Source organism: Macaca fascicularis, chromosome 9 (assembly GCF_037993035.2).
Source record: "Macaca fascicularis isolate 582-1 chromosome 9, T2T-MFA8v1.1".
Classification (NCBI taxonomy): Eukaryota; Metazoa; Chordata; class Mammalia; order Primates; family Cercopithecidae; genus Macaca; species Macaca fascicularis.
In genome coordinates this window covers 113181599-113205143 of record NC_088383.1, presented here as the reverse complement: position 1 = coordinate 113205143, position 23545 = coordinate 113181599, and the positions used below count along the sequence as shown (strand labels likewise).

The 23545-nt window shown below is 38.2% G+C and overlaps 1 protein-coding gene across 22 annotated transcripts in view; it reads left to right on the top strand.

Moving 5' to 3' along the window:
• The window catches only part of CFAP43 (cilia and flagella associated protein 43), a 108589-nt gene extending 85584 nt beyond the window's left edge, over positions 1-23005 (top strand). For 15 of the 22 annotated variants that reach the window (XM_074002654.1, XM_015456654.3, XM_045361478.2 and 12 more), the window contains 10 exons: positions 4054-4161; positions 5711-5797; positions 6798-6886; positions 8727-8940; positions 9970-10082; positions 11347-11506; positions 19114-19278; positions 20708-20788; positions 21419-21572; positions 22588-23005. In XM_074002654.1, coding sequence (XP_073858755.1) covers positions 4054-4161; positions 5711-5797; positions 6798-6886; positions 8727-8940; positions 9970-10082; positions 11347-11506; positions 19114-19278; positions 20708-20788; positions 21419-21572; positions 22588-22754 — 1338 coding nt within the window. In that variant the 3' untranslated portion in view covers positions 22755-23005. Of the gene's footprint in view, positions 1-4053; positions 4162-5710; positions 5798-6797; positions 6887-8726; positions 8941-9969; positions 10083-11346; positions 11507-19113; positions 19279-20070; positions 20126-20707; positions 20789-21360; positions 21573-21902 lie in introns of those variants that run through there. The other 7 variants (XR_006689523.2, XR_010578087.1, XM_015456653.3 and 4 more) reach the window with 7 other exon arrangements.
• Positions 23006-23545: the final 540 nt, after the last annotated feature.

Genomic DNA, 23545 nt, shown 5'->3' with positions numbered 1-23545 from the left:
AGGATCTAATTAAACTAAAGAGTTTCTGCACAGCAAAAGAAACTATCCACAGAGTAAACAGACAGCCTACAGAATGGGAGAAAATATTTGCAAACTGTGCATCTGACAAAGGTCCAGCATCTACAAGGAACTTAAATTTACAAGAAAAAACAAACAACCCCATTAAAAAGTGGGCAAAGGACATTAACAGACACTTTTCAAAAGAAGACATACATGTGGCCAACAAACATATGAAAAAAAGCTCAACATCAGTGATCATTAGATAAATGAAAATCAAAACCACAATGAAATACCAGATACCATCTCACACTAGTCAGAATGGCTACTACTAAAAAGTAAAAAAATTACAGATACTGGTGAGGTTGTGGAGAAAAGGGAATGCTTATTATACACTGTTGGTGGGAATGTAAATTAGCTCAACCATTGTGGAAAGCAGTATGGCAATTCCTTAAAGAGCTAAAAACAGAACTACCATTCAACCCAGCAATCCCATTACTGGGTATATACCCAAAGGAATATAAATTGTTCTATTATAAAGACACATGCACCCATATGTTCACTGCAGTACTGTTCACAATAGCAAAGACATGGAATCAACCTAAGTGCCCAGCAATGATAGACTGGATTGAGAAAATGTGGTACATTATACACCATGGAATACTATGTAGCCATCAAAAAGAATGAGATCATGTCCTTTGCAGGAACATGGATACAGATGGAGGCCATAATCCTTATTAAACCAACACAGGAACAGAAAACCAAATGCCATATGCTCTCACTTGTAAGTGGGAGCTAAATGATGAGAACACACGGGCACATAGAGGGGAACAACAGACACTGGGGTGTCTGGTTTCTTGAGGGTGGAGGGTGGGAGGAGGGAGAAGATCAGAAAAAATATCTATTGGGTACTAGGCTTAGTACCTGGTAACAAAATAGTCTGTACAACAAACCCCCATGACACGAGTTTACTTAGATAACAAACATGCATATGTACCCCTGAACCTAAAATAAAAGTTAAAAAAAAGAATAATGAGGCCGGGCGCGGTGGCTCAAGCCTGTAATCCCAGCACTTTGGGAGGCCGAGACGGGCGGATCACGAGGTCAGGAGATCGAGACCATCCTGGTGAACACGGTGAAACCCCGTCTCTACTAAAAAATACAAAAAAACTAGCCGGGCGAGGTGGCGGGCGCCTGTAGTCCCAGCTACTCAGGAGGCTGAGGCAGGAGAATGGCGTAAACCCAGGAGGCGGAGCTTGCAGTGAGCTGAGATCCGGCCACTGCACTCCAGCCTGGGCAACAGAGCCAGACTCCATCTCAAAAAAAAAAAAAAAAAAGAATAATGATATTTTGAGAAATGCCAGGTCTCCCAAATTTGCATGCACTCGTTTGATGAGAGGTTTTGAGAGGTGTCTGACCAAAGCAGGGGGCTTAATGAGAAAAGATAGTGCAACACTGGAGAGATGGGAAGGGAATCTTCAGGAGGATGACTATATCCCCAGGATCCCAACAGGAATGGTACACTGAAAGGGTTACATTTAAATTCCCTCAGCGAGGGGACTTTGTACAAAGGTATGAGCGGAGTTAAGGGAAACAGCAAAGAGTGGCAAACATGTTGTAATTAGAAACAATGGGAGGTCAGTACCATCTCTAGAGCTAAAGAGGCAGGGGAAAAGAGCTGTTCCCAGAACCCAGCAAGACCTGTAGCCTTGGGAAAGGGGCTGCTCTCGGGAGTTGTGGCCACAGATAGAAGAATGTAATCACTGGCCTGGCAGGGAGGGGATGTATGGATATACTGGGAGTGAGGGGGAAGATTGGGAATGAATGCTCCAGCCTAACAGCAGCATTAGTCATAGCCAAAAGGTGGAAACAATCTAAATATCCAACAGCTGAGCGCAAATGAGTAAAATATGGTGTATCCATACAAGGGAGTATTATCCCACAATAAAAAGGAATGTGCTGATATATGGTACAACATGGACGAACCTTGAAAACATGCTAAGTCAAAGAAGCCAGACAACAAAGGCCACATATTGTATGATTCCATTTATGTGGAATCATATAGTTTCTAGAACAGGCAAATTTATAAAGACAGAAATTAGAAAGTTGTTGCTTTTGTGGGGAGGTGGAGGCCTCTAGGAGGTGACAGAGGGGCAGATGGGAAATGGCTGCTAAAGGATTTTCAGGGAATGATGAAATGTTCTAAAACTGATTATATTACACAACACTGCAAATATACTAAAATACACTGAATTGTACACTGTAAATGGTGAATTGTATGGTATGTAAATTACATCTCAACAAAGTTATTGTTTTTTTAAAGGTATGCTGAGATCCTCTCGCCATGTAAGATAATGAGGAAACTATCAGACTACTCAGTAATATCAAAATAATTCAGGAGCTAACTTAAAACATTTCACTTAAATTAGACAATTTAAGATTCAAAGACGATAATAGTTGCAATTAATTAAACCCATCATATTTGTTTAAATTTATGAATTTGTAATATTTTAAAAAGAGAAGTGCCAATCAGTCACTTTCAGAGGATGACAGCAAATTCATTATCTAAAAACTGATAAAGGGAAAGTATCAAGTATTTAGCCTGCCTTTCCCATATGAACTGAAGTGTACCACTGGGAAACCAAATAGTAGATGATGAGAAGCATCTCTTTATAAAACTATTTCCATTAATAAGTGAAAAGGGAAACTAAATCCAGATTTTCATCATTTTGCATCTCTCAACGGATTAATGGACCCGGGCATTGACTACCTGCAGCTGCTGACATCACAGAAAGACAGACAATCAGATGATACATGTCTCCTGATCAAAGAACACAATACCACCTATAGTCTTGTTAAAAGGATCAAGTTTAGATTTGATCAGGCCTCTGGACCCAGCTGCCATTTTTCAAGAAATAAAAAGAATAAAGCCTTGATAAACTACACCATGAATATACAGGCATTAAAACCAGACTATGCAATGCTACAGAGACTGCTGATAACTACAAATGTGAGGAAAAGAAATGAAAGGGAACATGAAGATTATCAAAGATTTATTTCATTTTTAACCTTTATTTTAAGTTCAGGGGTACATGTGTAGGTTTGTTATATAGGTAAACTCAAGTCACAGGAGTTTGTTGTACAAATTATTTCATCATCCAGGTAGTAAGAGATTTAAAAGACACGAAAAAAAATTATGAATAAGTTATACTGTAGTGGCTAAGTTTCTGTCTTAGTCTGTTTTGTGTTGCTATAAATAATACCTGAGGCTGCATAATTTATAAAGAAAAGAGGTTTATCTGACTCATAATTCTGCTGGCTAGAAGGTTCAAGATTGGGCATCTGATGTGGGCCTCAGGCAGCTTCCATTTATGGCAGGTGAAGGGGAGCTGGCGTGTGCAGAAATCACATGGTCAGAGAGAAAGCAAGAGAGGGTGCAGGGGGGTGCCAGGCTCTCTTTAACAATCAGCACTCAGGGGAACTAATAGAGTATAAACTCACTCACCCCTGAGGGAGGGAATTGATCTATTCATGAGGGACCCATCCCCATGACCCAAACACCTCCCATTAGGCCCCACCTACAGCACCAGGGATCACGTTTCAACATGCAGTTTGGATGGGGCAAATATCCAAACTACAGCATTATACACCCCTGGGTAATAAAACTACAAAGAAACACAATGTATGATAAAAGTCAAAACAGTGTTTAGTACTGGGGTTGAGATTTTGATGAGGACTCCTGGAAGAAGCAACTGCAGTCGTAAGGTTCTGTTTCTTGCGATAAGTGGTGCTAACAAGGGTGTTTGCCTTATATTATAATAATCCCTTAAATTATATGTTCATGTTATGTATTTTTTGTATATGTGATTACCTTACAATGAAATTATGAAAAAGGCAAAATAACTAAAGTTATTTCAATAAGCTGTATTCCCTTTTTCTTTGAAATATTTCTCTTATCTGTATGTCATAAACTTGCTTGATTAGTGCCAAGTCTATAGAAAATATTGTCTCAGGTAGAAGTATTTCCACCAACCTTTTTCTTAAATATTTCTACAGGAGGAATTGAAAATAAGTAACCTTGCATTTTCTTTACTGTTGGATGAAGAATTAAGCTCCAGAGAAAAATTCCTGAACAACTACCTTACAAGGAAACAGCTCGAGAAAGTAAGAATATGTCTGAAATCTGAATACAAGCATTTTCTGATAGACATGCCCCTCATTTAGCAAGAGCTCACGTGTCTAGACCCTTCCTTCCTTCCACCATTCCTATGTAACCATGTGCATCCCTTGACTCCCTGTCTGCAACTTTGCTCCAGGGCCAGGTGAAAGTAACCATTCCAATCTGTTGATAAAGTTATTTGATTCTGCATCGGCAATCATGTAGCCAAAAGAACTGTGTAGCTTTCGTATGACATGGTTTATAAAATGAGGCCATATAGCTTCATGGTTGAAAGCACTGGCTGTGGGACCTTGGACAAGGCATATAACCTTTTAAGCTGCTTACAAGCTCTTATTTAGGGAATGTTTTTCTCTCTGGGCCATTTGACACGCTAAGATTTACTAAGATGTAAGCAATGGGCTCGCGTATGGAATGAAAAACTGTTGTATTATGAAAAACTCTAAATATGAGCATGGATAGATATGGCTCAAAAAGACAATGAATACCAAATGTTTATCACATAATAAGTTTCAACAAATGTCAGCTTTTATTAGTAGTATTAGTAAAGAGCATTTATGAATGTGTGACTTATAAATGACATGAACTCAACTTTTTTTCTAAGAGCCTATTAAACAGTATATGCAAAGCACATTCTAAATACAACTTTACATATAGCGACCCTGCAGCATACTGGATTTCTTTCACAGATGAGGATACCATCTCAGAGAGCGTGGGTAACATGCCTAAGTCAGCCACTAGTGTGTAAGAGAGCAGTAGCTGGAACTGTGGGAATAAATGAAGACCATCCAAATGCAAATGAGCAGACACTGTTTATTCAGAGCTTGGCACAGCAAGGGACTCGTCCACCGTCAGTTGCTTTTGGCAGACTCAAAGTCAGGAAAGGAGTAGGAAAGCTTTATAGTGCAAAGAAGGGAGGGCTTCAGGTGCAACATGATTGGAAGTTGTTGGCATGAGGAAGCTAGAGGCAAACCAATTAGAAGCGGGACAACTCATTTGACTGGTTTAGGGAACATATTTGTCTTTCTCTGGATGGTCCTAGGTTGGAAATGGGGACAAAATTATAGAAGCTGGTGGTTATGATCAAGCCCTGAAAGTCTGAGGCCAATCCTTATGAAGGCTGTGGTTATTTCGTTTCCCAGCTGATGATTGTAGAGGTTGTACGTCAGAGTTCTGTTGTTGCATATGGACTGGCCCTTGTTTGCATGTATATCCAGTCTCTCAGAACCCACGTCCATGTGATTTCGAAGCCTATGCACCTTCATCCTCCACGCTGACCTACCAAGACTGCAGTGTGCTCCACAGACACTCACACACTCATACACAGAGTTGGCTGTACTTAGAAACAGGTGATTGGGTGTTCTTTCAAAGCCCCCAATTGGTTTATTTTCTTCTATAAATCTTATCTATAATGAATACTTCACAGGCATATTTCTCTTGTACTGGGAAATTCCTTGCTCTTTTTAGTATCCCCAAGATTTTTGTTTATGCTGCAAAGTCTCCAGTTACAATCCACTATTCCTGATGCTGTTATAGAGCCAGACTTCAGAAGCTGTTCGGAAATCAAGAGAAGACCTGGATGTGTACAAGGAGCACTATGACAACTTACTGGCAGAAGACAAAGTGAGAGTCATTGTCTTACCCACTCGACAGTGCAGTCGAGTTGTTGCTGCCTGGATTGGAGGAAGGTTAAAGGGGATATAATATAATTTTCTCACAGATTTTTCTCCCACTTCATTCTCAGCTATGGGTGAACTTCATTCTATGGCATTGTATATTTTTGAAAATCCATGTGTAAAATGAATTTTTTTTTTTTTTTTTTTTTGAGACAGAGTCTTGCTCTGTCGCCCAGGCTGGAGTGCAGTGGCCGGATCTCAGCTTACTGCAAGCTCCGCCTCCCGGGTTTACGCCATTCTCCTGCCTTAGCCTCCTGAGTAGCTGGGACTACAGGTGCCCACCACCGCGCCTGGTTAATTTTTTGTATTTTTTAGTAGAGACAGGGTTTCACAGTGTTAGCCAGGATGGTCTCGATCTCCTGACCTCGTGATCCGCCCGTCTCAGCCTCCCAAAGTGCTGGGATTACAGGCTTGAGCCACCGCGCCCGGCCAAAATGAATTTTTATAAGCTTCTCTGGTCTAAGCTTTCTCTTATACAAAATACAGGGCAATCATCTAGCCTTTAAGGCTTTTCAAACTTTAGGTTGCGGACCCCATTACTTGGCCATGAAATCGATTTAGTAGGTTATGACCAGCAGTTTTATAATGGAAAAGAATAGGATAGACTAGCATAAAGAAGACAGATGGAACAGAATGGAATAGAAAAGAAAAAAAATAGAGTAACATGCATGTTTTTTGGGTAAATATCTTTTGGGACACTTCTTTGGGAAACTTCTGGATGATTTCTAAGACCTGTTATATGAAATAATATTTTTAATACACTTAGATGCTTCTTATCAAAACAAATCTTCGCACAGAGAATGGTTAATGTCTAACAACTTTATAAATCAAGGTTTCATGGATTTTTAAAACCAAAGTGCTACCACCTGTATTTTGAAGAGTATTGTCAGCAAATAAAAGGTTTCCAGACCAAGTTGCAATCCTCAGAATGACATGTTTGTCCTTAGGTTATGGATCGCAGCTTTAAAAAGGAATTTTCTGAAATTCCCGGTCATCAAGTGGATATACTGTACAAACTTTTTAAACGCCGACCAAGGTTTGTTTCTCCTTCACTATTGTGTTTCTGAGAAAAAAAGTTTGCAAATAAAGAGGAGTGTTACTAGATTTCAGCTTTTTTCTCCCAATTAAATGGAATTATTCAGTATAATATCTTTTAGGTGGAGATGTTTAAGGGTTTTGATCATAATTCAGTATTTTTTGAGATTAAGTCTATATCTTAAGGTAGAGAATAATGATTTATTTTCATTATTTAAAAACAGTTAAGGATCTGTGTAAGCATAGTGCTATTGTAGGTTCTGCTTTATACATTAAGGAAGTTCCTCTTACATCATAGTTGGCACACAGATTTAAAAACAGTTTTTTTCTAAAGTGCATTCAAACAAACACAAGTTCCCTGATGTATAAATTGGAACTATTTGTAATAGACTTCCAGGACTAAGTAAGTTTCGGGAAGATACTGGGTTAAAAAATGGAAGTTAAGCAGCTTTTCTTTTACTGCAGAATTTATTGTTGGCCTTTGGATCTCCAAGTATAAGGTACAGAGTAAGCAGTGTTTTCCAAACTTATTTGACCACAAATTGCTTTTCCTCAGAGTATCTCATGTGCTTGTGCTCAAAGTTTGAAACATGCCAGTATAAATGGTTGAAAATAGCCATTTGAAAAGAGTTCTAAGAAAGTATCACTGACTTCCACCATTATAAATGCAGATTTTCATAGTTTTCAATCAAATGTAATCTAGAAATCATGGAGTTTGTCACAAAGATATAGTCAGCTAATTTGTGTTTGAGATACAGACTCAGACAGGTTACAGGCAACCTAGGAAATTTAACCTAGAACATGCCTATTGTTTTGGTTTTCTTTTTTTTTTTTCGAGATGGAGTCTCTGTCTGTCGCCCAGGCTGGAGTGCAGTGGCACGATCTCGGCTCACTGCAACCTCCGCCTTCCGGGTTCAAGCGTTTCTCCTGCCTCAGCCTGCTGAGTAGCTGGGATTACAGGCGTGTGCCACCACGCCCAGCTAGTTTTTGTGTTTTTAGTAGAGATGGGGTTTCACCATGTTGACCAGGATGATCTCGATCTCCTGACCTCGTGATCCACCTGTCTCGGCCTCCCAAAGTGTTGGGATTATAGGTGTGAGCCACCTCGCCCGGCGGTTTTCCTATTTTTAAAAGAGTTAGTGATAATTAGCCCAATTATATACCTTCTCCTTGTGGAAAAAGAAGTGAGACCTCCTGCAGCAGTGGGAAAGCACAAGCTTTCATGTCATACAGAATCAACTCTAAATCCTAACTCCATCACCTGTCAGACCGATAGCCTTGGGCCATGAGCTTCTCTCCAAGGCTGACTTTCCTCATCTAGAGAATGGGGATGATAATATAGTTTGAACCTCAGTGTATTGTAAAGCATCTTGATAGTGAGTGCCTTGCCCAAATCTTTGTACCCTTTTTCCCTTTCCAGCTGAAACAAAGGGAAATGAAACTAATCTATTAATGTAGATAGAAACAGAGTTAGCCAGGTGGTGGCTCACCACTGTATTCCCAACACTTTGGGAGGCTGAGGTGAAATGATGGGTTGATTTATTTGCCTGCTTACAGTATACAGAAAGGAAATATCTCCTAGCACAGGTACAGCTGTCTGTCAGTGCTGACAGTAGTTGGAGACATCTGTAGTCTAGCCAAGGTCACGTCTGAGAACCTGGAGAGTATGGAAGCAGGGCAAAGTGGATCCCTTTATCTGTGGAATAACCCACCTACCAGCCCTCACATGCCAAAGGGAAGAGTCATACAATGTGTTATGCCTGTGCTAAGGGCCTCATTGTTTCACATTGATGTTTTTGTGAGAATGTGAAATGTTGATGGGCTTTTCTTGGTAATACCAGGATTTCCAAACAGAAAACGCACTCAGAAACAACCAGTGCTGTCCCTTTTGGAGAACTACCAGGATCTGGCAAGTTGAGTAAGGATGCCTTTGCCCAGTTAATGAAAGCCATGGATGAGTTGGACAATATTAGTAACATGCCAGAAGGCTTGAACCCTTTGGTCTGGAATCACTTCTGCATGACAAGACGAGCAAAAGTGGAAAATGAACAGAAAGTATATACTATTTTAATTTAATTTTTAGTGTACTAATATCAAATACATAGTTTACATTGGTCAGTGTAACCAAAAAAGCTAATTATTTAGGTTTCCCTGCTAGGGTAGTATTTGGTCATAGTAATAAGATAATGAAATACTATATTAACCCTGGTGCTATTGAAGGCTAAGTGTAGGCCTGTTGCTTTTAGACTGGTGCCATTCAAAACAGTGTCCATTAACCACAAGGTTACTATGCACTTGAAATAAACATTGCCAGTCCTAATTGAGATGTGCTGTAACATGTGCTGTAACATACACAGATTTAGAAGGCTTAATATGAACAAAAAGAAATATGTCTCATTAATATTTTTATATTGATTGTAGGTTGAAGTGATAATATTCTGGACACAATGAATTAAAATACATTAGTAAAATTAAGTTCATCTCTTTGATTTCACTTTTGTAATGTGGTTACTACAGAATTTAAAATTGCATATGTGACTTACATTTATGGCTCACATTATATTTTTCTTGGACAGCACTGTTGTAGGTTATCTCATTTTGCATAGATTAGAATTATATTTGGCTCAGAAGAGCCAACTTTATAGTTTTGCTAGAATGTAGCAATGAGTAAAAATTTAAGAGTGTGTTTATTTGGGAAGAGAATCCTTCCTTTTGTTGCTTCTTGACCACTCCCCCAAATTCCCTAAATTTAGTGCCCACATGCATCAGGCTGGCATATTTTTGTTAAAGTACCTGTTTCTATAGTTTCATTTAAAGTGATGAGAACAAATTTTAAAAATAAGATATAAAAGAATTTATAGTTGCTTGCATACTTGATTTTCACAAAGAAGCAAATTTGATACTTTTCAAATTGTTCAAATTGTTACATGCCATGTAAGTTTTAGACATTTAAATTTAAATGTTTATTACTTTCTTTGAAAGATAGACCTGTTAAGGTTTTTAAGTTTAAAAAGTTAAAAGATGTATGTTGTCTAAAATTGAAGCTCCATATGTTCTGACATGTTTCTGGCTCGGTTTCTTTAGGTAAAGCAGAAAGCAGCTGACTTATTGGAAATGGCAACTTTCCTCCGGAAAAGAGTTGAGGAGGAAGAGAAGGTGCAACAGGAGATTGAGAGAGTGTTCCATGAACTCATCCTGTAATTTGAAGTTTTCTTTCATGTTCACCTATTCAAAGTCTAATTAGGGCTAAGTCAGGTTGTGTTATCACCCGGGAGAAGGCCTACTGACTGCTTTACAGCTATCTCCCTTCCAGCACTGTGCTTTAAAATTTGCATTTTAAAAAGCGTGCTTTGTTACATAAGAACTTGATTCAGGATGGAACTTTCCCACGTTTTGTTGCTCTTCTTACAAATAAGCAAGTTTCAGAAAAATCTTAGTATTGTTTTAAGTCAGCCCCTTCCACATAAAAACACAAAGAACCTGTTTCTTCCAGTCAGTACTTTGGGGCTCGAGGCATATAAGCTAACCGTGTGGAAAATTAATCAGACATCTAAGAACTTTCCATGTAGACACACAGCCAACTGATATATTTTTCTCTAGGGGAACTTGTTGTTGACTAAGTGATTAAGATATTTAAGTCCTTGCTTCATTTTTTGGCTATATTTATAGCCTCATCGATAAATACTTCTCTGATGTTCCCAAATTCATTGTTACACATCATTTTTAGATCTAGGCTATAGTGAGGAATATGAATTGCCCAGAAATAGATTTGTTAAGTAACTTACATATTAAATATTCTTAATATAGTACCAGAAATCAATAAATAAGTTCAGAATTTTAATAGAGTTATTTATTTATTTATTTATTTATTTTGAAATGGAGCTTCACTCTGTCACACAAGCTGGAGTGTAGTGGCACGATCTTGGCTCACTGCAAGCTCCACCTCCCAGGTTCAAGAGATTCTCATGCATCAGCCTCCCAAGTAGCTGGGATTACAGGCGCCTGTCACCACTAATTTTTGTATTTTTAGTAGAGATAGGGTTTCGCCATTTTGGCCAGGCTAGTCTCGAACTCCTGACCTCAGATGATCTACCCACCTTGGCATCCCAAAATGCTGGGATTGCAGGCATGAGCCACTGCACCCGGCCAGATTTGTTATTTAAAAGTGTCTCTATTTTCTTCATTTTTACTTTACTTTTATTACAGTCAAAATTATACAATCTTTTCTTAATCCTAAAGTAAAAATCTATAAATGTATTTCTGTCCATACCATTCTTTGAGCAACCCAGGTGTAATTCTGCATCAATAGGAAGAGGTTTCAGAGAGACCTCTAGGAAAGCTCATCATCAGGAAAATATTCTCCACACTAATCTCCAGCATGTTTGATTTTTATATTCTCAGATAATAGGTGAAATTTGAAATATATTACAACTACTTGCTTTGAAGTGCTTTTCAATTTAGATTACAGGAAGAGAAAGTGAGATTCCAGTTGAATTTGACAATCCAAATTCTTCTTAAACAAGGACAAGTAGAACTAGAAAATTTCCAGCTAGTGCTGGAGTATTCTGATGCAATTCTCATCAACAGGAACATAATTGAAGACTTGAATTCTGTGATTCGGGTAATTATACTTTTTATTTTTATTTTTATTCAAGGTCTTGCTTTGTTCCTCAGGCTAGAGTCTTGTGGCACAATCACGGCTCACTGCAGCCTTAAGGTTGGGCTCAAGACATCCTCCCACCTTCACCTCCAGAGTAGCTGGGAGTACAGGTTCACACCACTACACCTGGCTAATTGTTTTAAAATTATTTTTTTGTAAAAACAGAGTCTTAATATGTTGCCCAGGCTGTTCTCAAACTCCTGAGCTCAAGTGATCCTCCTGCTCTGGCCTCCCAAAGTGCTGGAATTACAGGTGTGAGCCACTGCACCTGGCCAATTATACTTTTTTAAAGACAAAACATATTGCCTGCTATATTGAATATTTTACATTATTCTCCCATTTTCATAAGTAATTTTAATTCAGTTAAGTCAGTGGTTTCCTAACTGTGGTTGCACATTAGAATCATTTGAAGAACTTTATAAATGTTCCCGGACCCCATCCCCAGGATGAGTATTTTTTAAAAGCTCCCTCCATAATTTTAAGGTTCAAGAAGGATCACAGAGCTAAATGTCCATTCTAGTATGACATCGTTTTGTTACGCCCAGCCTACTCAGGCAAAGATAATCTTAGATAAGCTTGGTTAGTTGATTTCAGACCTTACTTCTTTTCTAATATTAACATTTAATGTTATTTCCCTATAAGCTTTAGGTATAATTGAGTCCTAAAAAAATATCCCCTATAAGCTTTATTTTATCTGTATTCTACAAATTTTAATATTTTGTGTTTTAATTTTCTTTTTGTTTAAATATTTTCTAATTTCTGTTGTGACTTCCTGTTTGATTCACGGGTTATTTAAAAGTGTGTTATTTAATTTCTAAATATTTGGGGATTTTGTGCTATTTGGGAATTAGATGATAACACTACTGTACATTTTATTTTTACAAATGCTATAAACACAAAACATATTGCTATTATTTTTGCTTTAGACAATTATCTTTTAGAATAATAAAAATGTGAAAAGAGGTATTTTCTATTTACCTTAATTTTCACTATTTCAAAAGATCTTTATTTCATTGTTTAGATCCAAATTTCCATCTTGTATCATTTACCTTCTGCTTAAAGAACTTCCTTAAACTTAATTGAAGTACAAGCCTGCTAGTAATGAATTATCTTGGTTTTTCTTTATCTGAAGAAGTCTTTAATCACCTTCATTGTTGAAAGATATTTTGCTAGATTCACTGGATTGCCAGGTTCGTTCATTTGTTCTCTCTCTTTTCATTTTAAAGATGTTCATTTTCTTCTGAACATCTATATAGTTTCTGATAAGGTTTCTGCTATATTTTTTATCTTTGTTCTTCTGAATTTAATGTGTCTGGCATTGAGATTTTTTATCTTTGGTTTCAACAGTTTGAACACGATGTGTCTAGGTGGGGGGTGGGCGGTGTGCGTGAGATTCTTGAGGTTCTCTGAGCTTCCTCAATCTGTGATTTGATATTTGTCATTATCTTTGGAAAATTCTCATTGATTATCTCTGAATATTTCTTCTGCCCTGTTTGCTCTCTCTTTTTCTACTGGGATTCCAATTACACACGTGTCAGATTGTCTGATATTGTTCCACATCTCTTAGATATTCGATACTCATTTTTTTCACTCTTTGTCCTCTTTATGTTTCAGTTTGGGTAATTTCTGTTGCCCTATATTCAAGTTCATTCATTCTTTCTTATGCTGTGTCTAGTCTAATAATGAGCCCATCAAAGGCAAAATATCTGTTACCATATTATTGTAGATAGATAGATAGATAGACTTATATTTAGTATTTGTTTAACTCTTACAGTTTCCATCCCTCTGCTGAAATTCCCCATTTGTTCATGCATGTTGTCTATCCTTTCCAAAAATTTTGTTTTAGAAAAGTTGTGGCCGGGCGCGGTGGCTCAAGCCTGTAATCCCAGTACTTTGGGAGGCCGAGGCGGGCGGATCACAAGGTCAGGAGATCGAGACCACAGTGAAACCCCGTCTCTACTAAAAATACAAAAAAAAATTAGCCGGGCGCGGTGGCGGGCGCCTGTAGTCCCAGCTACTCAGGAGGCTGAGGCAGGAGAATGGCGGGAACCCGGGAGGCGGAGCTTGCAGTGAGCCGATCGCGCCACTGCACTCCAGCCTGGGCAACAGCGTGAGACTCCGTCTCAAAAAAAAAAAAAAAAAGAAAAGAAAAGTTGTAAAGATAGTACACAGAATTCTCATATACTCCTTATCCAGTTTCTTATATTTTTATTGTTTTCCATCAGTATGGTACATTTGTCACAACTATTGAAGTAATATTGATACATTATTATTAACTAAAGCACAAACTTTATTCACTCTTCCTTAGTTTTTACTTAAGGTCATTTTTCTGTTCCAGGATCTCATCAGGATACATTTTATTTGGTTGTCATGTCTTTCCTTTTTTTTTTTTCTTTTCTTTTTAGACTGAGTTTTGCTTTTGTTGCCCAGGCTGGGGTGCAATGACACAATCTCAGCTCACCGCAACCTCCGCCTCCCAGGTTCAAGTGATTCTCCTGCCTCAGCCTCCTGAGTAGCTGAGATTACAGGCATGCGCCACCACGCCCGGCTAATTTTATATTTTTAGTAGAGGCAGGGTTTCTCCATGTTGGTCAGGCTGGTCTTGAACTCCCAACCTCAGGTGACCCACCTGCCTCGGCCTCCCAAAGTGTTGGGATTACAGGCGTGAGCCACCACGCCCGGCCAATTGTCATTTCTTTCTAGACAGTGACAGTTTCTCAGTTTTGTCTTGTTTTTGATGACCTTGACAGTTTATTGTAGAGTAATAGTCAGTTATTTTGTAGAATGTGCCTCAACTGTGGTTTCTCTGATGTATTTATCACTATTCACCTGGAGTATGGAGACAGAGACCACAGAGGTAAAATACCCTCTCAGCACATGATTTCAAGGATACATGCTATCAACATGTCATCACTGTTTATTGAATCTTGACCACCTGAATTGAGGTAGTGTTTGTCAGGCTTCATTACTATAAAGTTACCTTTTCTCCACTGTTCCATGCTGTACTCTATAAGGAAATTAGTCATAATTATTTTACATTTCCCATCTGATAGTTCTAACACCTGTCATCTCTGATCTAGGTGTGTTGATTGCTTTGTAACTTAGTTTTTTAGAGCTATTTTTATTGTGGTATAATACACATCACATAAAATGTACTATTGTAACCATTTAAAGTGTGCAAGTCAGTGGCAATTAGTACATCACAGAGCTGTGCAGCTAGTACTTCTATCTAGTTCCAGAACATTTTTGTTTTGTTTTGTTTTTTGTTTTTTGAGACAGGGTCTGGCTCTGTCATCTGGGTTGGAGTGCCAGAGCATGGTCTCAGCTCACTGCAACCTCCGCCTCCCAGACTGAAGCCATTCTCCCACCTCAGTAGCTGGAATTACAGGCATGTGCCACCACACCTGGCTAATTTTTATATTTTTTTGGTAGAGATGAGGTTTCACCATATTGCCCAGGCTGGTCTCAAACTCCTGGGCTTAAGCAATCCTCCCGCCTTAGCCTCCCAAAGTGCTGGAATTACAGGAGTGAGCCACCCCACCCGGCCTCAGAACATTTTTTATCATCCTAAAAGGAAACCCTACACCCACGAAGCAGTTATTCCCCATTCACCTCTTCCCTCAGCCCCTGGACACCACTAATCTGCATTGTCTCTATGGATTTGCCTATTCTTAGTATTTTGTATGAATGGAATCATACAATATGTGGCCTTTGTTTTCCAGTTTCTTTCACTTAGCATGTTTTTAAGATTTAACCATGTTGTAGCATGTATCAGTCTTCATTCTTTTATGACCAAATCATATTTCATTTTATGGATGTACATTTTGTTTATCCATTCATCAGCTGGTGAATATTTGGGCTGCTTCCACCTTTTGGCTATTGTGGTGCTTATAACTGTTCATGCACAAGTTTTTGAAAACCTGTTTTCAGTTCTCTGGGGATATATACCTAGAAGTGGAATTGCTGGATCATATGGTCATTGCATGTTTAACTGATTGAGGCACTGCAAACTGTTTTCCACAGTAGCTGCACCATTTCATATTTCCACCAGCAAAGCATGTGGGTTTCACTTTCTCTGCATCCTCATCAAAACTTGTTATTTTCTCTCTTTTTTGTTCTTTGCTTGCTTGCTTTTTAATTACAGCCATCTTAGTGGGTTTATTCTTGATGTAAATTTCTCTAATGACTAGTGACATTGAGCATCTTTTCATATGCTTGTTGACCACTTGTATATCTTTGGACAAATGTCTACTGAAGTCTTTTGCCCATTTTTAAATTGGGCTTTGTTGTTGAGTTATAAGAGTTTTTTATATGTTCTGGATATTAAACCCTTATATAATTTGCAAATATTTTATCCCCTTCTATGGATTGTCTCATGTTTTTGGTGTTAAATCTAAGAATCAGGCCATGTGCAGTAGCTCATGCCTGTAATCCCAGCACTTTGGGAGGCTGAGGCAGGTGGATCACCTGAGGTCAGGAGTTCAAGACCAGCCTGGCCAAGATGTGAAACCCCATCTCTACTAAAAATACAAAAATTAGCCGGGCATGGTGGCAGACACCTGTAATCCCAGCTACTCAGGAGACTGAGGCAGGAGAATCGCTTGAACCCGGGAGGCAGAGGTTGCAGTGAGGTGAGATGGCACCACTGCACTCCAGCCTGGGTGACAGAGTAAGACTCTGTCTCAAAAAATAAAATAAATAAATATCTAAGAATCAAATCTGAAGTCATGAAGATTTATCCCTGTTTTCTTTCTTTTCTTTTCTTTTTCCTTCCTTCTTTTCTTTTCTTTCTTTTCTTTCTTGAGATGGAGTCTCGCTCTGTCTCCCAGGCTGGAGTGCAGTGTCATAATCTTGGCTCACTGCAACCTCCACATCCCGGGTTCAAGCAATTCTCCTGTCTCAGCCTCCCGAGTAGCCAGGATTTACAGGCACCCACCACCACTCCCAGATAATTTTTGTATTTTTAGTAGAGACAGGGTTTCACTTTGTTGGCCAGGCTGGTCTCAAACTCCTGACCTCAGGTGATCTGCCTGCCTCAGCCTCCCAAAGCGCTGGGATTACAGGCATCAGCCACTGAGCCTGGCCTCAGTCCCTGTTTTCTTCTGTGAAGTAGGGAAATGTTAGCCATCCAACTTTTTGTGTTCAATATTGTTTTGGCTATTCATGATCCTTTGCAGCTTCATATGAATTTGAGGATTTGAAAAAAAAAAAAAAAAGCCATTTAAATTTTGGCAGTGATTGCATTAAATCTATAGATTCCTTTGAGGAGTACTATCTTAAGTCTTTTGATCCAAGAACATGGGATGACTTTCCATTTATTTAATCTTTATATTCTTACAGCAATATTTTGTAGGTTTCTTTGTACACATACTTTTTAGATTAACTTTATTTCTAGGTTTTTTCTTTTTGATATTATTGTAAATGGAATTGATTTATTAATTATTTTCCACATTTTTCAGTGGTGATGTATAAAAATACAATTGATTTTTGCATGTTGATCTTATACTCTGCAACTTTGCCGAATTTATTTATTATCTCTAGTAGGGTTTTTGGATTCTATATGACTTTCTCTCTATATTTAGATTCATTAATCTGTGAATGGAAATTGTTTTACATCTTTTCAGTTTGGGTGCCTTTTAGTTCTTCTTCTTGCCTAATTGCCATGACTAGAATTTTTATTACAGTGTTGAATCAAAGTGACAAAAAGTGGGACATCCTTGTCTTGTTCCTGATCTTAGTTGGAAAGCTTTCAGTCTTTTATCATTGAGTATGAAGTTATGATGGGTTTTCTGTAAATTCCCATTACCATTGTTGAGGAAGTTCCCTTTTATTCCAAGTCTGTTGCATATATTTTGTTTTTATCATTAAATGGTGCTGGATTTTGTCAAATTTTTTTCTACATCAATTGACATGATCATGTGGGTTTTTAAATTTGTTCTATTAATGAGGTATATTATATTGTTTGATTATGCGGACTACTCTTGCAATCCTAGGATAAATGACACTTGATCATAGTTATAATCCTTTCAATGTGCTGCTGGAATCAGTTTGCTAGTATTTTATTGAACGTTTTTGGTTTTGTGTATGTGTTCATAAGGGATATTGGTCTATAATTTTCTTGTGATGTCTTTCTCCGGCTTTGGTATCAAGGTACTACTGGCCTCATATTATGTATTAGAAAGTGTTCTCTCCTCTCCTATTTTTTGGAAGTGTTTGAGTAGTATTGGTGTAATTTTTCTTTAAATGTTTGATAGAATTCATCAGTCTTCTGGTCCTGGGCTTTTCTTTTTGGGGAGGTTTTTGATAACTGATTCAATTATTTACTTGTTTTAGGTCTATTAAAATTTTCTGTTACTTATCGAATCAGTTTTTATAGTTTGTGTGTTTCTAGGAATTTTCCATTTCATCTATGTTATCTAATTTGTTGGTGTAGAATTTTCATAGTATTCTCTTATAATCCTTTTAATTTCCGTAATATTGGTAGTAATATTCTTGATTTCATTTCTTATTTTAGCAATTTGAGCCTTTTTTTTTTTCTTAGTCAGTCTAGCTAAAGGTTTGTCAATTTTGCTGATTTCTTAAAAGAACCAACTTTTGGTTTCATGATTGACTATTGTTTTTCTATTTTCTTTCTTCCTTTTTTTCAGACAGGAAGTGCCACTGCACTTCCTCTGTCACCCAGGCTGGGGTGCAGTGGCATGAACACGGCTCACTGCAGCCTTGACCTTCTGGCCTCAAGTGATCCTCCTGTCTCAGCCTCCTGAGTAGCTGGGACCACTGGTGTGCACCACTATTCCAGGCTAATTTTTTGATTTTCCATGGAGTTGAGGTCTCGCTCTGTTGCCTGGGCTGGTCTCAAACTCATGAGCTCAAGCATTCCTCCTGCCTCAACCTCCCAAGGTAGTGGGATTACAGGCATAAGACACCACACCCAGCATCAGGTGTGAGGACAATGAGTAGGAATACAAATGCATACAGGTTGGTAGATTGGGTGACAGCAAAAAAAAGTTCCTGCCTAATTGTTGACATATAAAGTAAATTGGCTCTGCTATTTAAATGTATCTTATAATCCCTTCTGTTTAATGAGTATCATGCTTTATAGTGATCAGATTTTGCCCAAGAAGCCATTTTTTAATGTCTGTTTGTGTGTGTGTGTGTGACGGAGTCTCGCTCTGTCGCCCAGGCTGGAGTGCAGTCTCCACTCACTGCAAGCTCCGCCTCCTGGGTTCACCCAATTCTCCTGCCTCAGCCTCCCGAGTAGCTGGGACTACAGGCGCCCGCCACCACGCCCAGCTAATTTTTTTTGCGTTTTTAGTAGAGATGGGGTTTCACAGTGTTCGCCAGGATGGTCTCGATCTCCTGACCTCGTGATCCGCCTGCCTCGGCCTCCCGAAGTGCTGGGATTACAGGTGTGAGCCACCACACCTGGCCTTAATGTCTGTTTCTTAAAAAGAAGATGGAATTATCTCTGTGATCCAAGTGCTTCCTAAAATAGCATTCAGCCTCAAATATTCTATGTTCTATATACAGAATCATACTATATGGATATCTAATGTGCTTTTTTAAAGACTCAAGGACAAAAGAAAATTGCTAGCATGATGGAAACTAAAGATGTACACAAAAGAATACTTCAGATTGAGTGGGAACATAAGAAAATGGAGATGGAAAGGGAAGATCTAAATCAGAAGGCTTGGGATATTCAGATGCTTTTTTTTTCAAGAGATCGCCAAAAGGTAAATTCTCCCTAGCCCCTTACATAGTTTTAATTTTGTTCATTAATGTATTTATTCATTTAACCAGTATTTAATAAGAAGCCTCTGTGATACCAAGCATATTCTAAGCCAGGAGTGTTTCAAAATATATCTGTGAGTTATTTTTCTTCCAATAGTTTACATTTGCAGCCTCCAGTTCTTCATGACCCATTTAGTAGGATCATTCTACTCAGAGCTCACTAAGGATTTCCTGTCAAACCCAGTGGTCCTTCAATTCTCTGTAGCATTTAACCATCTTAATTTCCCATTCCTTTGACTTTCATCACCCCAAATTAATTTTTCTTCCAACATGTCATACCACTCTGCCTCTTTTGCTGGCTTCTCTTTTGCCTCTAACACTTCAATGTAGCCATTCTTCAAGATTTTGCCCTTAGCTATGTTTGTGTTTCTTTCCATACCTCTCTCTGGGTGATGTCCTCTGTTTTTCTAACTTCAACGATCACTTCTACAAACTAATGCAAGTTCTGTGGATTCCAAGCCATGCCCCATTTCTATAGTTTTCACCTCCCAGCAGCTCTTCTTGGTTTGCCTTTTTTGTACATCTCAAATCTACTTTTCAAGGTCTAGTTTAAATACCACCTTCTCCTTCACAAAACCTTTCTTGATTTTCCAAGCCTGGAGAAATTCCATCTCATTACAAACCACCTTTGAATTAGCATGACACTCTACATGTCTTCTGGCAACCAATCATATCTATGTGATCATCTTCCCATGAAGACTAGGACATATTATTTATCTTTGTATCTCCCTCAGTGTCTTTAACTAGGACTTTGTTATGTGGGACTCAAGTGGAACACTTAAATGTTTGGTGAGTTGAATAAATGACTGAATGAATGAGAAAATAAAGTAGGCATTTTAATTTGTGCTTTGATGTAATAATTAGTGTACATGATATATTGATGGCTAAATACAAGGAAATATTATGGCACAAAAGCCTAATCAATCTTTTTTTTTTTTTTTTTTTTGAGATGGAGTTTTGCTCATTTTGCCCAGGCGGAGTGCAATGATGTGATCTCTGCTCACTGCAACCTCCACCTCCTAGGTTCAAGCAATTCTCCTGCCTCACCCTCCTGAGCAGCTGGGATTACAGGCATGTGCCACCACGCCGGCTAATTTTTTGTATTTTTTAGCAGAGATGAGGTTTTACCGTGTTAGTCAGGCTGGTCTCGAACTCCTGACCTCAGGTGATCCACCTGCCTCAGCCTCCCAAAGTGCTGGGATTACAAGCATATGCCATCACACTCAGCCAAGCCAAATCAATCTTAACTTACATAGATATTTGTTACGAAAAACAGTAACTTTCAAAACTAAAACAATCTTTATAAAGTTATCTATTGAAAGAGAGAAAAATATCCTTACCTGGTTTTTTTTTTTTTTTTTAATCTCAAAGTACCTAAATGAACCAAACTATGAGGCTCTGATTAGTATTCAGATTGGAATAATGGAACAAACCATTGCTGTTTTAGATAAGGTAAGTCTCAAAGACATTGGTTATTATATCCTAACAGTTGTAAATCATTTGAGCAAAGTAATAGTGTTTCAAATCATGAATTTACCTAGACCCTAATAAAGCTTGGTTATTTACTAGTATTCATGAGGTAATTCGAAGTTGCTAAGTAGTGTCTTTGCAACCGTAACCAATGAAATAAAATTAAGCACTTCCTTTAATATTAGAATTAACCCCTGGGGACATATCTGAGTATAAGTGGATTTTCTATTTCACATTAGGTTAGGATTTATGTAATGGGAGTGTTGGTAGTCTTTCCTTGGCATTGCAAAGGTTTTATTTAATCATAACTGAATAAAAATGGTCAGTTTTTATTATGTAGTATACATTAGAAACAAAGCAATCTCAAGCTTTTAAAATATTCTCTCAGTTTAAGAATATACAAAATTTTTTTTCTAAAATTTTTTATTAACCTACCATTCTACCTTTCAACAAATAACTCGAGTGCCTACTATGCCAGGCACTACAGATATGGTGGTAAGATGTTATCTTAATGATGATAATGTATTTAAAATATAAGAATAATGTCTTTATAGGATAAATCACATTTTTCAAAATTAATTTTGTGGGGTATCATGGGAACAAAAATTTCAGACCCACAAAAAGAATGTGGAAAACTGCAAGAAACTACTCAAAAAACTTGGAAAGTTCAGCAATCAAAAAGATATAGCAAATTACACCCTAAGCTGCAATCTACGAGAAGAGTTGGTAGCTGTCTCAGAGAGAAAAGACATCTGTAATGCAATGGGTAAGCATGTTTTTTTTTCTTTAACCAACTGTAAGTTTCTTTAAAAGTAATCAGTAATCCTAAAATGTATACAATAGTTAAAAAGCTACCAGCATTTCTTTAAAAATAGATCATTTAAAAATAATTTCAACTTTTATTTTAGATTCAGGGAGTACATGTACAAGTTTGTTACTTGGGTATATTGTGTGATGCTGAGGTTTGGGGTATGGAATGATTCTGTCACACAGGTATTGAACATAGTACCCAATAATTTTTCAGCCCTTCCTCCCTGCCTGCCTCCTCCCTCTAGTAGTCTCCAGTGTTTTTCTTTTTTCCTTTTTTTTGAGACAGGGTGTCCCTCTGCTGCCCAAGCTGGAGTGCAGTGGCATGATCTCAGCTCAATGCAACCTCCACCTCCCGGGCTCAAGTGATCCTCCCACCTCAGCCCCCTCAAGTGCCTGGGACCACAGGCAGGAACCACCACACCCGGCTAATTTTTGTATTTTTTGTAGAGAGTAGGTTTTGCCATGTTGGCCAGGCTGGCCTTGAACTCCTGAGCTCAAGTGATCCACCCACCTCAGCTAACCAAAGTGCGGGGATTACAGGCAGGAGCCAGCATGCCTGGCCTCCAAGTGTTTCCTGTTGCCATCTCTATGTCCATGAGTACCCACTGTTTAGCTCCCATTTATAAGTGAGAACATGTGGCATTTGGTTTTCTGTTCCTCTGTTAATTTGCTTAGGATAATGGCCTCCAGCTACATCCATGTTGCTGCAAAGGATATTATTTCATTCTTTTTTTTATGGCCATGTAGTGTACCATGGCGTATATGTACCACATTTTCTTTTTCCAGTCCACTGTTGATGGGGCACCTAGGGTGACTCCATGCCTTTGCTATTGTGATAGTGCTGCAATAAACATACAAGTGCATATGCCTTTTTGCTACCAGCCTTTCTTCCACATGTTTGATTCTGAGTGCTGCTTCTGTATTTGAAAGTATTGATAAATAATCTAATTCCTTCTTCATTTTTGGGATAGGGTCTAAACTGACTTGCGAAAAGATTGTCAAAGAACGGTATGAAAACATGATGCAACAGCAGAAGTTAACACATATTTCAAAACAACAAGCTGAACAGATTTCAATACTACAGACTGAAGTTGAAAGATTAAGGATGAAAACGTTTCCTGCTCTTGTTCAAATGTAAAAACGCTGGCAGGAAAACACAAGGCCAAATCAGTCATTTAAAAAATCATTTCATTTGGGTAAAAATGATTTCCTTTTCTTTCTTACTGAGAAATTGAATTAGCATGTCCTCTTAGTTGCATGTTTCAGATAAAAAATTGTTTAATTTTAGCCTAAATTGTATACAGATTTTGTCCTGCATGAATAAATGTGTAAAATACCATGGATTGCTATTTTTATTCAAGAATAAACAACACTTGAAGTCAGAAAGTATTCAATATCTATTTTACTCATTTAATCTGAGTCAGATCAAAGATATTTTCATAGTTATGGTATAGAAAGTCTTAAAAAGAAATTCTTTGCCAAACATTTCTAATTTTATAAAACTGTCAGAAAAGTTTTGAGATTATGGATAATTTTTATCTTTATGCTCTTCTGTTTCTCATTTTCTTCAGTAAGCATTTCTTTCATAATCAGAAAAAATTACGAGAATATTTAGATTATTCCCTGCTTCACCAATGAGAACAAGATAAATCGTTAGCTTTTTCCAAGCCTTGTATCATTTGTAAATTACAACATATTTTGGCCAGGTCCGGTGGCTCACGCCTGTAATCCCAGCACTTTCGGAGGCCAAGGCAGGCAGATCACGAGGTCAGGATATCGAGACCATCCTGGCTAACACAGTGAAACCCCATCTCTACTAAAAATAAAAAGTAAAAAAATTAGCCTGGCATGGTGGTAGGCGCCTGTAGTCCCAGCTACTGGGTAGGCTGAGGCTGAAGAATGGTGTGAACCCGGGAGGCGGAGGTTGCA